Source organism: Sylvia atricapilla, chromosome 3 (genome assembly GCF_009819655.1).
Source record: "Sylvia atricapilla isolate bSylAtr1 chromosome 3, bSylAtr1.pri, whole genome shotgun sequence".
Taxonomy (NCBI): Eukaryota; Metazoa; Chordata; class Aves; order Passeriformes; family Sylviidae; genus Sylvia; species Sylvia atricapilla.
Window position 1 is genome coordinate 71995299 of NC_089142.1, and position 15242 is coordinate 72010540.

The following is a 15242-nucleotide window of genomic DNA, read 5'->3' on the forward strand; positions in this document are numbered from 1 at the left end:
TGCAAATCCACCCCCTTCTTTTGTGGTTAGGAGGCCTCAGTGCACAAAGTTTTGTCCTGTGTTTCCTGGTTGGAGACCTTGTGGACTGAGAAGTGAAAAGGATGCTTAGGAATCCTGCTGCTGTTCAGTGTGCAGCTGCCAGGCAGAGCAAGATGTGTGGGATGATGTTCTAGGATGTAGCACAAGCAGAACCACCATGGAGTTGGCCATCCCCTTCTCTCCTTGCAACCAGGTGAGATCTGCCTCTAGTCTATGCCAAACAGTAAGACTTTGGTGGAAATAGAAAGGTGTAAGTGCAAGGATACTCCATGGGCTAGTGATTCATTTACGAACCCCTGCTGGATTCTTCCTCTGTTATTATTTATATGCTATGCATTTGCACATCACAGAATGATGAAATCTGAGGAGTTTCCAAATTGGTTACCCTCTATTGCCTCTTGTCAGACAGATACATGTAACCGGGTAAGTTTACACTGATAAATCAATCATTCACTACATTCCTCTTGAATCAACTTGAGTCATTCTTTGGGAGTAAAACTTTTCAGGCTTGAGGTTCTCTAATCAACATGGTTTTCTGCCCTGTAAGTTAATGCAATTCTGTTTGTGCCCATCACTGCTAACCTTGAAATGCAGAGTTTTTTGATGATTTTGTTGTGGACTGAAATCAATAAAGTGTAGAGGGCAGGGTAGTACTTCCCCTCAGTATTGATTCCCTTGTTTCAATCATACCTCTCTCTCTTGGCATTGTTTTCTGAAACTCCAGTGGCTTTCCATGAGCACCATGATTCCATGAGCACCAAAACATGGCCTTGGCCACCAGCTCACAATGATGCTTGTCCTCTACAGTGTCATTCAGAACAGAAGAACTCTTTGGGCTTGCTCTGTTTTAGCAAGGTTTAAGATTGGTTGCAACTGGACTTCCTTCCTTTTCCAAGATACAATGCTACGTTATTTTGCTAAACATGTAATCTGCTTAATTACAACTACTGTGACAAGCCCTGAACTCTACCAAAAAGAACTCCTACAGAACACCCCACAGTGATAATAGGAAACACTTGGCTATTAGTGCCTTGTTTTTTTCTGCCAGCTGTGCGCCAAAGAAAGTTCTAAAGTGGACCAAAAAGGTCTTGCCAGTTACCAAAGAAAAAGCAACAAATTATTGTTCTTAAAACTTTAACAGTCCATTACATTAGCTTTTTAAGCAACATTTAAGATACAGTTGAAATCAAGAAAAAATACAGTTGCTATATTTTGATTTCTCATCTGTACACTGACCGTGGCAGTTAAGATGTGAGGCAGTATTACTTACTGGTTTACTCACTGTTAATACTTACAGTATTAATCACTGTTTGTGTATAAAATGTTTCATCCTGGTTAAAAAAGAAAACCAGTGTAATGTATTTGTCATTTTAAATTCACTAACATACTTGGTTTCTCCTAATTTTCCTGTGTTCTAAGTGGGATTGAACTGTCTTATGTTACATTAATGAAAACAAATGGAGAAAACAAAACCCACAGAAAGAAACAATCCTGCCTGGTCCTCAGTTCCTGGCTGCCTGCCTGTGAAGGTGGTGTTTGTGAAGATGCAGTGTTCCCGGGCTGGGCTGCTCGGCCTGTCCCAGCAGAAGACATGGCGGCCATGCTCAGCCACAGCCCGCGGTGCTGCCTCACTGTCCTGGAATTTAATAACTCCAAGGAAGGTGCAGAGTTTCCTCTAATACCTGCCTAGGACTGTAGAGCTGTGCCAGCTCCTGACAAGCTCTTGGCCCAAGAGGAACTTTACAAGATGACCCTGTTCAGCAAATAGCATTGAGATGATGGCTAATTTAAGTCTGTTTTGGGTGTACAGATTCCCACAGGGCATTCACATATGCAATTTTGTGTCAGCTTTTCCAGTGGCACTTTCTGCGCGACCTGTTTACATCCAGCTGATACTAGGAACAAAGTCTGCACCTCTCTAGTGGCATCACTTGGCATTTTTGGATGACAGCACTGGTGGTGTCCCAAGTTCCTTGCTTTGCCGCTTCAGGTGTGGTATCTTCTGCTTTGCCTCCAGCCCCTGCCTACGCCACCAAGAGCAAAGCATCAATGGGTGGGTGAAGTGTCCTCCAAGCCCAGAAGCTCCTTTACAAGTCTTTCACCGAACTGTGCACGGCTGTACCTTGTCACATGGTAGGCCTCTGACATTTTGTAGAGGATGTAGGCGTTATTTATAGCGATGCTGATGGCAAACCAGAACACTTGTTGCCAGGTCTTGTTTGGTTTGTGAGAAATGAAATACCTAAAAGCCAAGAAAGGAGGGAAAAACACTGTTCAGCCAAACAATTGCAGCTGGGATGCAAGAAATCACCCCAGACAAAGATCCTGCAGTCCCAAAGGATAAGCAGACATGGGCCTTAATGCCTGGTTCAAGTATTATTTAAAGAAAATTTTGTACAATGTACTTGACAGTGATTTACAGCAAATTTGCACAGTTTTGCAGATTTCTGGTAGTGTGTAAAAGAACAGACCTTCTTGCTCTCAGAAGCAAACTTCAGCAATACTCTCACCTCTGTATCACTCCATGTAAATAAGAGTACTGATAAACATTCCTTGAGCTCACCCATGACAAATATTCGTGTGATGTGAGATGTAGGTCTGAATCCCTTCAATTTGTAACTAAAAAAAAGCCTCAGTCACATTACATTACATTTTTGGGAAGCTTGCTGCTGCTTCTCCTCATGTTTATTGTGAGCGAAGAATGATTGCTGCTGCTGTCAACAGTAGGTGGGAGGATGTGGGGGTAGAGCGAGAGCGTACACTGCTGGTAGGTGGACCACAAGGCAGAACTAGAAAGGACTGACATCTTTATATTTAGGTTCTGACTAATTCTAGGACTACCAGAATATTCTCTCTTCAGTCATAAGATTTCCTATTCTCCCATTTTCCTACTTTCATTTTTCTAGTAACCATTTAAATCTATTACCCCAGCTCTTTTCCACATTGATTTCCTCAGATCAGATCCCAACATCATTTTCCAGCGACCACCTCCTCCTCTTCTATATATTCTACTGAATTCTTGCTGCCTTGCCCAGAAATGGCTTGAAAAATCTGTGCTGCTTTTTCTCTCTTCTCAATTTCTAGTTCTTGAAATCTTCTGCATCTCATTGCTATTCCCACAGCCAAGCTTCACTACTGCTATTCTTACTCACTTCTGTTCCTCCCTGCTACATTAGAAACTAACACTGAGGATACCAACTGGAATTCGGGAGCCAGAAGTTCTACATTCTGCTCTCTCATCATGTAGATCAGCGTCACATGCATAACTGGATGTCTTTTTTCTTCTGGCTCCAGGTGACACAAGTATCACCAGGAGAGATTATCATCTAAACACCATCTACTGCTAGAGGTGGAGAGCTGAGCCAGCCTGAGAGACTTGTGGGGCTGATAGACCCTTGTTGAATTCTCTATCAGTCTGTTGGCTCATCCTCCCATCACTTCTTAAAAGTAATTTATAAGATGCAAAGAACTTGTGTCTCAAAATTTCTTTTTTTTTGAGTGACAGATGGGTAGATAGAGCCAAACCAACACCAGCAATGCAGTTCTTGCTTTGTGCAGAGCCAGCATCTGATCTTTAATTAAAACAGAAGTTCTGTCAGAGACTCGGTGAAAGCAGCATTGGATCCTAATATTCAGCTCAACATGAACAACTCAAAACTTGCAGCAACAGAGAAGGTGTGAAAGAAGTACACACAAACATGCACATCTTCTTACTTACTTGCTGTATTTATCATCATATTTGCAGATATAGCTAAGGTGAGCAGCAAAGGCTTCAACTGCCAGTGGGCATGGAATTTCTCCGCTTTTTCTCTTAATTATAACTCCTGCATCAATTAGAAACATAACAGTTTTAAATTGACATAATAATTCTAGCAACTGAAAAATATGTTTTCTATATATGACTTATAAAATAAACATTATTGACAGTTTTCCTCCTAAAGCTGGAAAATTATCTGTAACAGAGATGCTAATTTGATTTCTTTTGCCACAGGTAGTACATTGAGCAAATGGAAGGGGAAGAAGAGAGATCATTTTTCAGTTGGAAATGAAAAGATATTAGATGCAAACAGCTTTGTCATATATTCAAAGGAACCCATGCATTGCTGTAGTCCCACAGTAGCCCTCTACAGACAGTATTAGTCTCTCCTGTTTTGGGTCATGAGAAGTTATGGTCACCTCTAGAGCAGTGACTTGCTGTTATATGCTTTGAATTCTGGAGGTCCCAAATTAGTCCCTTGAAATGGAATTCTTCGCTTATCTCTACCCATGGAGGCCAAGAACAACATTACCTTCTCTTTCACTGGGTGCCAGTTGACACAGCAAGAAGGAGCCAAGTGGCTGAATTCAGTGAAGATAGAAGTGAAGCTGGTGGGCGATTGCAGTCTCCTTGAAATTTAAAGCAGCTTGGTTCCTGCTGCGGGGAGCCAGGGCTCAGAAATACCCGTAGGTTGCTCACTGGAGCTGAGCACACTGCCTGCAAGTGCTGCTTCCTGTCCTGCATGGTCAGCTGGCTTGGTAATTCAGCTTGTCAATCCTACCTACTGCAGAAATCTGTGGAAAGGCAACAGGCATCACCCTGCAGCCTTCCACCAACCACTCTTTGCACAGACAGGTGCTAGAGCAGGTTACTCCAGAAATGGGCCCCGTTCCCCCACGTGGTCTATCTTTGACCTGGCCTTATCCAACCTACAGCAGTATTTCTAAGTCCAATGCCCTCTTAAGAAACTCCATGAGCTCTTTTCTGATTCATTGCTTCTATCCTTCTTCCCCCTTCCTGGGGAAAGCTACCGCCGTGAAGGAAGGGTGGTAAAACAAGCTTAGAGCATAGGAGTCTGATCCCTAACTTTTGACCTTATGCCCCTACAAGTTTCAATTGTTGGCTTTCCAGGGCATGGAGCAACACTTACTCCATGGCTCCATGGCCATGGCACGCTGCCTGGTGAGGCTCCCTTCTCTCAGGTACAAGGCTATTTCCTCCAGGTCTAGAGAAGCATAGGATTGGTTTCATCCTTTCAGTACAGGTACAATACTCGGCTTTCTCATTTCTCAAGCTTTCAAGAAAACTTTCTTTGCCTTCCTTCTGCCAACTCTTTTACAATCAGCTTAAATGCTACTCACGTTTTGATTACAGACTTCACCATTTCATTCCTCCAGCTGGAAGCCTCATTCCATCCATTATCTCTGTCAAGCCCCCTGTGCTGTCCTAGCTGGCAAGCTCTATTTTGAAGCTAGTATGCGACACATACTAAATGTCATGTTACAGCTGAGCCATGCAGAAATTTATTTGGGGTGTTTTAAGTCCGATTTTTCAAGAGTCCAAAATTATATTACCTCTGAATTGTTCAATGCACTCTCCTTTTACCTTTGTCTCCTCAAGCTGGGTGTAAAAGTAGCCTAAGGAGCAGGGGGAAAAACCAATCAAACAAAAAATTTCTTCATTACATTCATGTAATTATTTTGTGTGGTTTTGATTCTTTTAATGAGTCCTACACGTATCTGGCCAGCATGAGGTAAAAAGAACTGATACACCACCAGCCTGCTGCATTAGTGCTGCAAAATCATTGTCATCTCATCAGGGCAGGTCAGGGAAGGATAAGTATGTTCCTGGTACAAGTGTTATACAAAAAAAAAAAAAAAATCACCTTCTTTCTGCTCTTGCTCTACTTTCTTTCTTTGGATGATTTATATTTCCTTTGCAATTTGGTTTGTATACATAATCTTTAAAAGAATGCATTGCAGTGGCAGAACCATATACTCCCTGTCACTTTCTATTACATTCCACATAATAGTCCCCTATTTTGAGAATATAAATAGCTTTTCAGGCATACTATTTTTAGCCTTTCCTAGGCTTGTTTCATAGCCATAGCTCACCTTCCCTGTCTGGGAAGACAACTGCCAGAGCTGGGTCATTCCTAGCTGCAGGCCTCTGTGGCATGTGGTCCCGCGCCAGCTGACTCATTGGCACATCCGAGGAGCCATTTCCCCTCCTGGTCCTCCCCCAGCACTGCTGTGTTCCCATCCCTGGCAGCACTCCAGGGAACACACCACCTGCACTGCAGCCACAGCCTGCCTTTGCCTCCATGCTGGAAAGGGTGCCGACTGCCAGCCTCCATCCTGTCACCACAGAAAGCCATCAGCTTTTGGGTTTGGGGTTCTTTTAACCCCTTTTTCCTTTGAATTTAAATTTTTAAGCTGTAGGCTTGTGAAGCAAAGCTTAGGAAATACTACCTCAAATGAAACAAGACAAAAGACAAAGGTTTACATGTGTTTGTTTCCTCAAAACACTTATCCTAACCCTATCTAGAATCATGCTTTTTAAAAAATGTGAGTCCCATTAATATCACAACTTGCATCCATCTTGTCAAACCCTGAGATTTCATAACAATATAAAAGAAAGGATATTGCCTGATCCAAGTGCTATCTGGCTTTTTATCAGGACTTTGATTTCTTAGAGTTCTTTATCAGAATTTCTGACATTCAGCATTGTACAAGGTCTGATAACCAAGGTCTTCCCATCGGAGTTCTCCAGCCCCATCCCCAATCTCAACATACTTGGACACAATCTCTTGACTGTAGTCTCACAAAGGACACATGGAAATGGTAAGTTGAAACCCTAAGCTTATCCATTCTGAAACATGCTTTTAGAACATTATGCTTCTTTCCTCAGATTTTCCAATTCTGGGCCAATCTCACAAGCTGATTTTTTCAGGAAACTAGACTGCCACCAGTCACCTATCACCAGCTTCATTTGGAGTAAGAACCACACAGAGACTCATACAACTGCTTCATACAATTGTGATTTATTCCTTGCATATGTGGCCCCAAGCTTTGTTTTCTATGCTTAGTTAATGACTGTTGAGCTTTTAAGTAGACCTAGTTGGTGAAAAGCACCTATGGAAGTTCTTCTCAGAAAGCAGCTACTTAAAAAGTTCTAAATGTTATTCTGGTCATCCTACTGTGCAGCAACTGAGATTGCTACCTCCTCCATCCTGCTACACATGAAAGGTAAAAAAGATTGCAATTACTTCTAGAGCATAATAATGGAGAAGTGGGCACCAGATCTAGAGTGAAAAACCAAAATGAAGCCTTGTCCCACAGCTGGGGAAATTTGGACCAGTGTACAGATGACCTGCTTTAGAATAAGGTAACTTTTTAATCTCTGGGAGTCCCAAATCTCTTTTGAATTCTCACTTCTTCTGTAATACAAGCACAAGGAAAAATTAAAATTTAAGGGCAATTAAAAATTGACTGGATTTTTTTCTAGGCAGAAACTTTATACTCAATAGCAGAGTAAGCAGGATATGCTTGCAAGTCTAAAGGAATTAGATCCATCCTCAAGAGATGGTGTATTATAATGAGATGATGTATTATGACATGCTGGTTTAAAACATCCATAATAAATAACCTGCTGCATGTAAAAATAGTATTCATAGATCTTTTCTGACAAGTGTACTGCCCTCCTAGTGCCCCTGGCTTGGGGGAATTTGCACTCCAAGTACAGTCAAGATTTACCTTCTTGACTTTCCTTTAAATTGCAATAAATAGTTAATTATTATATAGCTATGTCCACCTCTTTTCTCATCCTAAGTATACTGTTGACCATCTCTGGCCTTCTGTTTTTAAGGTTTTCTCTTCATGGCCTCCTCCAGCCCACACACATTCACACTCAGCCAAGTGCAAAGATGCACCACTGTGCATCACCAGACAATCCCACTGGCACCAGTCTCTGTTCAACTACCCCATGTGGGTTTTAACCCTGTTTTATTACCTCCTCTCCCATGTAACACGTGTTGAACACATCTGTGCTACAGGCCTGCCTCAAGGAGCACAGATTTCTCCTCTTCTTCCTCTGTATTTACATGCCTTAGAGAAGACTGGTGGTCCAGCTTCTCTTGAGTTTAAACTATCTTTGCTGCACTGACTTTAGCAATGCCAAATCAGAGGCAAGCAATCTGGTCTCTTGCCTTCCCATCGAGCTTCCATCTGTTCCCAGGTCCCTGCTAGAGACTCTCTGCCCAGCATCACTCTTTAAAAAGCCAGTCTTGGTTTTCTGCTCTGATTCACAGTGAACTATGTCAACTGTCCCAGCCAGCATTTGGTGAGCAATGAGCTGGGAAAGCCTTGTCCATCTCACACAAAGGTCGTCATCAGAAATACCTCACACACACCACCTACAATCCCATTTTTGCCAAAACAGACCCAAGGTCAATCACGAGCACAACTTCCATGTGCTGCTTTTAAAGGATGCTGCCAGCACAGTCCTCCACTTTTTAACAGTTAACACTGAAGTTTACAAACAGAGCATTTTCCTAATATTTATGAATTATAAGCAAATGCTCCATGCTAATCAATAAAAAAACAAGCAGTAGTTTGTAGTGATAACTCTTGTCCAGTTAGTGCTGCTGAATAATCTAAATCCAGCAAAAAACACAAGGAAAACACCACAAATCCTGATGGTGAAAGCCCTTCATGGGGAGCTACATTGCTCCAGAGACTGGCTTCAGCAGTTTCCAAGTGTCATACTTCCTTCACATACATATTTTCAGCATTTGTGCTCAGACATCAGTCCATCTGAATCATCAAGTCCTCACTCTGCTGGGATGCCCAGGACAGTTCCTTAGAATCAGCCATGCTTTGCTAAGGCAATGAGCCTTCTGGCAAGGCACTGAACAACACACTAAGTCACATTCTCAGCTTACCATTCAGGAATTCTTAGCTTTGCTTCTGTAATCTGTACACATATGTGAGAGTTGCTTGGGATTCAGAAAATCAGTGTAGAAGATGCCTCTGAATTGGTGGCTTTATATTTAAATGTTTATGTTATACTCATTTGTCTCTGGCAATTATACATAAATCTGAATCATAAAAACTGTAAGAAACTGAAAACAACATTCTCACTGAAGAACTGATTTCAAGAAGTTAGTTAGTCATTGCATTTTACAGAAGTTTTCAAATTCAAATAGTTCGTAAAACCATCTTATACTTTCAAAAAGGAAAATATTTCAGTAGCAAGAAGCTCTCTGTAATTATTTGAACTATTCAAATTATCGGTTTTGGTTTCTTTTCATCAACTGACAAAATCAGTTTAACATACAGCAGGAAACCTTAATCATATCTACTTCTGGTAAAAAAGACAATTGTTTGTGACTAAGTTTTTACTAGATAAGAAAAATTAATTGTAGGCTCTGCTTGGAGTTCAAAGTACATTGCGACGTTTATTAATTTTTCTGTAGCAGCTATCCTACAAGATGCTTCGCAAATCGGGCTAATATCATCTTATGCAGTAATCATCTTCCTTTCTCTGACCATCAGCAAAGATACAGCTTTTTTACCTGAAAGGATAGTGCCTCCACCAGCTTTGGCAAGGAGGCTGCATTAGCAGTAGGCTTTTTAACCTTTGTATGAGAAAGAAAGGTGTATGAAGACAAAAAAGGGAAGCAATCACTACAGCTACTGTTTATCTAGAATGTATGATCAGTTACAATCAAGCTCTTTTGTTCAGGCTTATCAATCTCAGTGACTCACTCTGACTTGTGACATAAAGCATGTGCACTTTGGAGATGAGGAGTCGGAATATTGCTTACCTTGTTGAACTGGAGAATAGGCGTTGGTCAGAAAACGAAAGTGCCCTTTATTGTACCAGCAAATCAAAGACATGTTTCCCTTCATTCTTATTCTGTACTGTCCTCTGGCCTGTGGAGTTGCAGAATTGTTCAGCATGGATGGAGGTAGGCCTGTGCAGTCACTCTTCCTGGTGCTCAGCAACCCACAGCAGTAAATCTCTGCATGTGAACAAACATATTCCCTATCAGCAAGCCATTGCACGGAGCCAGAGGGCAAAACCAGCAGAGCAAGCCTGAAGGGCCTCTGAAAGAACTTGCCCTACAACCTTCTAGTCCAACAGATATGTCGGCCAAAGATTTGTGTCCTACAGACAAGTGCAGAAAGCCTCATCTCTTGTTGAAACGTATTGATGCCTCCTGCACTGTCATGATGAAACAACAGGAGAAATAATTCAGGGTATATTCCTAGCTGTAACACCTACAATGTGAGTTTAACATTACAACATGTTTGAAATTGGTCTCAAAAATCCCACAGTGGCAATGTGCATTATGAGACACATCAGAATTTATGATCCAAGAGAGTCTTGGCTGTTTAACTGAAAGAATAAATTTTGGAGGGAGCAGGGAGGTAGGGAAAGCTATAGCATCTCAGATGTTAACTGAAATACATTCTACATGACTCCTATGATACTTTTAGTCACAATAGTTTAATCTACTGCGTCACTGTGCTGCCACACACAGTTCCTGATTTTTAGCTCAATACTCCTTACACCTGCATCATCTGCTTTGCTAAGGAAGTGCTGCTTAAGCAGCTAAAACCACTGAAACCACTGGTTGATAAAAAAAAAAATGCATATGCCAGAAAGATGGAGAAGATGGAAATACAAGTTCAGTGAAAACTGATTTTAGAGCACTAAAGCAAGCACTGATCTTGTCCTGCACAGACACCAGAGGCTTTTGCAGAAGACACAGTCTGTTGCTCACAGCTTCTTGGCCTTTTCATATGTGAAAGAGGCAATGAATAAAATCTAACACTACAAAATGCATCTCAATACAGCTAGGTGGGCACAAACAAGGCTTGTAAACAACATTATTAACAATGCTTGAATTTTTCATTAGGCTGTGAAATACTAACAGCCTGTTTCTGCTAGTCCAAGAGAAGCAGATCTTCTCGATCAAATTTTTTCCTGACTTAAAGAAATCTTGGATGGAAATTTCCATCATCTCCCTCAGCTTTGTGTTAACCCATTTGAGTGGAAAAAAACAGTGGGCACAGAAGCAGGTGACATCTGTGCACATCTTGTGGTGGTTTAAAGCTCATCAGTCAGCCAAGCCTGCTCGATCAAATTTTTCATCATGCTGAATTTTGCATGATATCCTTACAGTGAAAATGCAAAGTCAGAATGCAGTGTCTGGCTTCCCTTAAACATGTTACCTCTCTTCCTGGATTTCCATTTATGTGGCTCTTCTGCCTCTTTCTGGAAGCTCCTAAACTCTTGAGTGCGGGTGCAGCCTTCTTCCTTGGTTCATATACTGACTGGCATGCTGAGCATCCACTCACAGCTCACAGCCATTACAGGAATACTAATAAATTCATTGCATATACTCATGAATTGGTCTAGTTGTTGTGGGCAGATCTACAAGGCGCTACAGCTCTTCCATCAGAAATTTAAGCCACTGATGAGAGAAGAAGGTCAACCAACACAGCAATGGGAAAACTTCATTCTCAAGGGAGAAATCTGCACTCCACCGGTTATTTCTGATGAATGAATCAGTCCCTGGAAATCATAAGCTCCTACCACAAAAGAAAATAAGAAAAGCCTGATGACAACAGGCTTATAATCATTACAGAGGGAACTGCACCTCCAGTGGAAAGCTGATTTTTATTTTTCTTTTTAAAAATTTCTCCTGTTGCTAAGGGGTACCCAAACAGTGCGGGTCATGTACCTGCAGACTGCCATTAACATAGCAAACATTTATAAAGCTTTCTTCTAGCCAATATTAAGATCTTCCTGCTTTGATAACAAGCAAACCTGAGAAGAATTTCCTCAGCTGCCCAGAGTTTGTTATCCATAGAAATGTGGTACTTTTTCCAGGAGGCTGCAATGGAATAAAACCAAACTAATAACTACATTGTTGTGCTAGAGCTTCAAAACAGCAACAGCCATCTCTGAGATAATTAGCTGTAGCCTTTCCTTTTATTGTAGCAATAAGCCTGCAGAAAACTTCCAGCAGATGTTACACTCCTCATGCAGAATAATGGGAACCATCTTCTCTCTAAGGAACACATCATGTAGCCTTCCTGCTGTACAGCCTAGAAAAGTGCAGCACTTCTGCAGATCTACTGGCATCCTTCATCATGGATGAAACTCTTTATCTACTGTAGAGATTTTAAAAAACACCCAGTTACTATAGCAATAGAAGCAATAAAAATTACACCCATCTGGCTTAATGAAGTTTTTGTGTGTAATTGTATCAGAATCACAACAGGTGTTTGCTGCACACAGAGGAGTCAGAGGAAACAGGTTGTTCTCTGGTCTTCCTAAACTGTAGGTGCAATATAAATGAATACACCTCAGATAGTTTAGCAAAGAAGAAGAAATGCAGTGTAGACACCCAAAACTCATTCCCTGAGTCTCCAGCCTCCAGAGAGCTTGTGCTGAAGCCTGTTTCACCACATCCTCACTAGTACAGAACAAAGACCATCAGGCTTGAGCTAATTCAGGCAAAAATACACATTCTGCAATCATTTATTCTGCATGCAACACTGGCTCAAATCAGACCTAGGAAACCAGGGCAGGGGCTGCTGTGGGGAGCAGAAGTGAGCTTTCTTTACTCCATGTACTGGAGTTGCAGGATGCTGCAAACCTTGTGGGAATGGCATGGTCAACCAGGCTGGCAGCTCTTGCAGCTTTGCCAACACCAGCCCCTCTGAAGAACAGAGCCAGCTGCTCCTGCTGGTTCAGAACATGCAGAAGGGACTTTCAGAGATCATATGTTTAAGGGAAGCATGAAACACAGGGCTTTAGGAGGTTTTGTCCTCTATAAAGGACAATACTAATGCTTAGAGAGGGAAAAAGGGATGTGACTATGAATGAATGTCACAGCAAATAGCAGTGACAGCTGTCTGCTCACAGAACAGAGAATCTGGGCCATTTCAGTGCAGGTTTCCAATTCTGTTCAGAGGCCACTGAAAGAAATTCTTTGCATGTCCCCTGAAAAATAAAAAGAGGTCTATTCAGGGTTTTGATTTTGAAAAAGATCAAAGTGTTCTATCTTATTTTCTGAAGATTTCTCAGTCCTTGGTATCTTAACATAGGTCTTAGAATTATGTTCACTGACATCCCTTTATATTACAAGGCACACTATTGTCTACTTGGTACAGTGAAGATGCTACACCACAGGCTCTCAATAAAGAGAGAGCATTATTGTCCTTAACAATAATGCATGTGTGGGCTAGGTGTGCAAAAGTGAATGAGAGTTAAGATTTGACAAAATCTTTTATAGGATCACAGGTTCCTCTGGATTAAATAATAGTTTAGGCTGAAAAACAACTCAGGAGGTCTCTAGTCCCACCCTCTGACAGAGACAAGTGAGCTCTGAGGCCAGACAGTGCCATTCAGGGCTTTATCTTGTCTGGCTTGTAAACTTCCAAGGACAGAGACTGCACAACCTGTCTGGGCATCCTGCTTCACTGCCCTCAGGAAAAATCCTGTATCTAGTCTGAATATCTTTTTTTCATCCTATATCTGTTATTTTTTGTCCCTCCACAATGCACCAGTGTAAAGAGCCAGCTCCATTCTCATGATAGGGTAGCATAAAGGTGCTGTTGCATCCCTGCAAAGCCTCTTCTCAGCCTGAAAAGAACAGCTCCCTCCCCACAGCAGCATATATTTGTATACAGAGCATTCTTGTCCTGGGGGCATGTTGTCTAAAACCGTATGAGGCAATAATCACCTCCCTTGATCTACAGGCTCTGCTCCTGTTAACACAGCCCAGGACAGTGTTGACCAGCTTGGCTGCCAGGGCATGCTGCTGACTCAGGTTTAGCATGCTGGTTACCAAGACCCCAGCCCCTTCTCCCAAAACATCCCCCAAAACTCAAGAATTTTGAGTGGAACTAATAGAGTTTTGGTGGGTGAGTTTCCAGATTTTCCAGAATTGCCTTTAGTTGTCTTAAAACTTTAATGTTTCCAGAAAGCCTATGGCTTTCAAGCATGAACTTATTTAACTCTTCCCCTATTTCTCTGTTGATAGTCATGAAACCTCCAAACAAAATAAAGCAGTTAAGATCAATAACAATTTATTTCTGATTTTGGCTCTCAATGGGATCTTTCTACCACTACTCCTTCTCTAGCCCAGAAATTCAATCTTCTTGAACAAAAAAAAAGTAAATTTATCAGTTTAAGAATAGGTCTTGAACTGTCATGAGCACTTGAGCATAGATGCTTTTCAACAGGCTCTCATGACACTTTCTGGTCATGGTGTCGCTCTGTTCTGGTTTAGTTGAACTCATACACCAAAAAAATGTCACGCATCAAAAAAAAAAAAAACAAAACCCCAGCATTAACTTCACTGCTGAAGGAAACTCTGTGGTAGATCAAGAGAGATGTCTCTGTTCTGTCCAGGCTTCTTTGCTTGCCTCTCCCCATAAGTACTGCAGCAGGATCCCAGCAGGTGCTGGCAGTGCACAATCTGCTTTGCAGCAGAGTCAATAAACATCATCTCCTCCAAGGCTCTAACTGACTTCACCACAGCTTGACATCTCAAGCGGCTCACCTCTCCCAATGTCTCACAGTCCTTCCAGCTCAACAGCCCCTTGCTAAATCTCTGACCTAGCCCCTAGCAGCTCATGGCAAATGCAGACAATCCCATTGGCTTATTAAACAGAAACACTTTTCTCCCCATGATCTTCTTTATGTAGGAGTGCCATACTATATTACAAAGCCAATAAACCTGCTCTCTTAGTGTCCACTGCCCACTCACCTTATAGCTTCCCCCCTAGGAAGGTGATAGTGTGTACCAGATTTGAAATTTGATTTTGGACGCAGTTGTCAGAGATTATAGTCTCATGAAGCTATATAACAAATCATGAACCAAAATGAAATCTCAGTATTGCATTAGCATATTTGATCAGATAATAAGTCAAAATTACATGTTTTAAAAGGACATTACTGAATTTGTTATTTGCTAGAAACCAATTTGAATGATATGTGCAGTGTAAAGCCTATGAATAATTCAACTTTGTGAACCATTTGAATTATTATCTGCAAGTAACAAACACTCAGCTAGTTTAGTAGCCATGTATCTTTTTCACCAAGATTACTGACCAAATGGATCATGCCATATCATCTTTATCCCTCTCCAGCTGAGCAGGAAGGATGAACTTAGTCAAGCTGTCAGTCTTTACATTTAAACCTTAACATTTCATCTCAGCAACAAAGAGTATGTGTGTTATCCTCTGTATTTTTTTAAGCTCACATTTTGCATCATTGGTTTGGTAGTCTTAAAACTGTAATGCTTATAATCAACTGAGAAAAGCCATCTAAAAAGATAGGTCTCTGCTCAGTGCACTATAAATAGGCTCTACTCCTTTCCCATTTGGCTTGAAGCACTTGGGAAACCATGGCTCTTTTATGA

General features: G+C 41.5%; 1 protein-coding gene across 1 annotated transcript in view; it reads right to left on the reverse strand.

The window, feature by feature from the left end:
- Window positions 1-1677: 1677 nt before the first annotated feature.
- PGBD5 (piggyBac transposable element derived 5) overlaps window positions 1678-15242 on the reverse strand; it is a 61570-nt gene continuing 48005 nt past the window's right edge. Inside the window, exons 5-7 of the mRNA XM_066315745.1 lie at window positions 9624-9821; window positions 3758-3863; window positions 1678-2281 (exon numbers count right to left, since the gene is read on the reverse strand). Coding sequence (XP_066171842.1) covers window positions 2086-2281; window positions 3758-3863; window positions 9624-9821 — 500 coding nt within the window. The 3' untranslated portion in view covers window positions 1678-2085. The remainder of the gene's footprint in view (window positions 2282-3757; window positions 3864-9623; window positions 9822-15242) is intronic.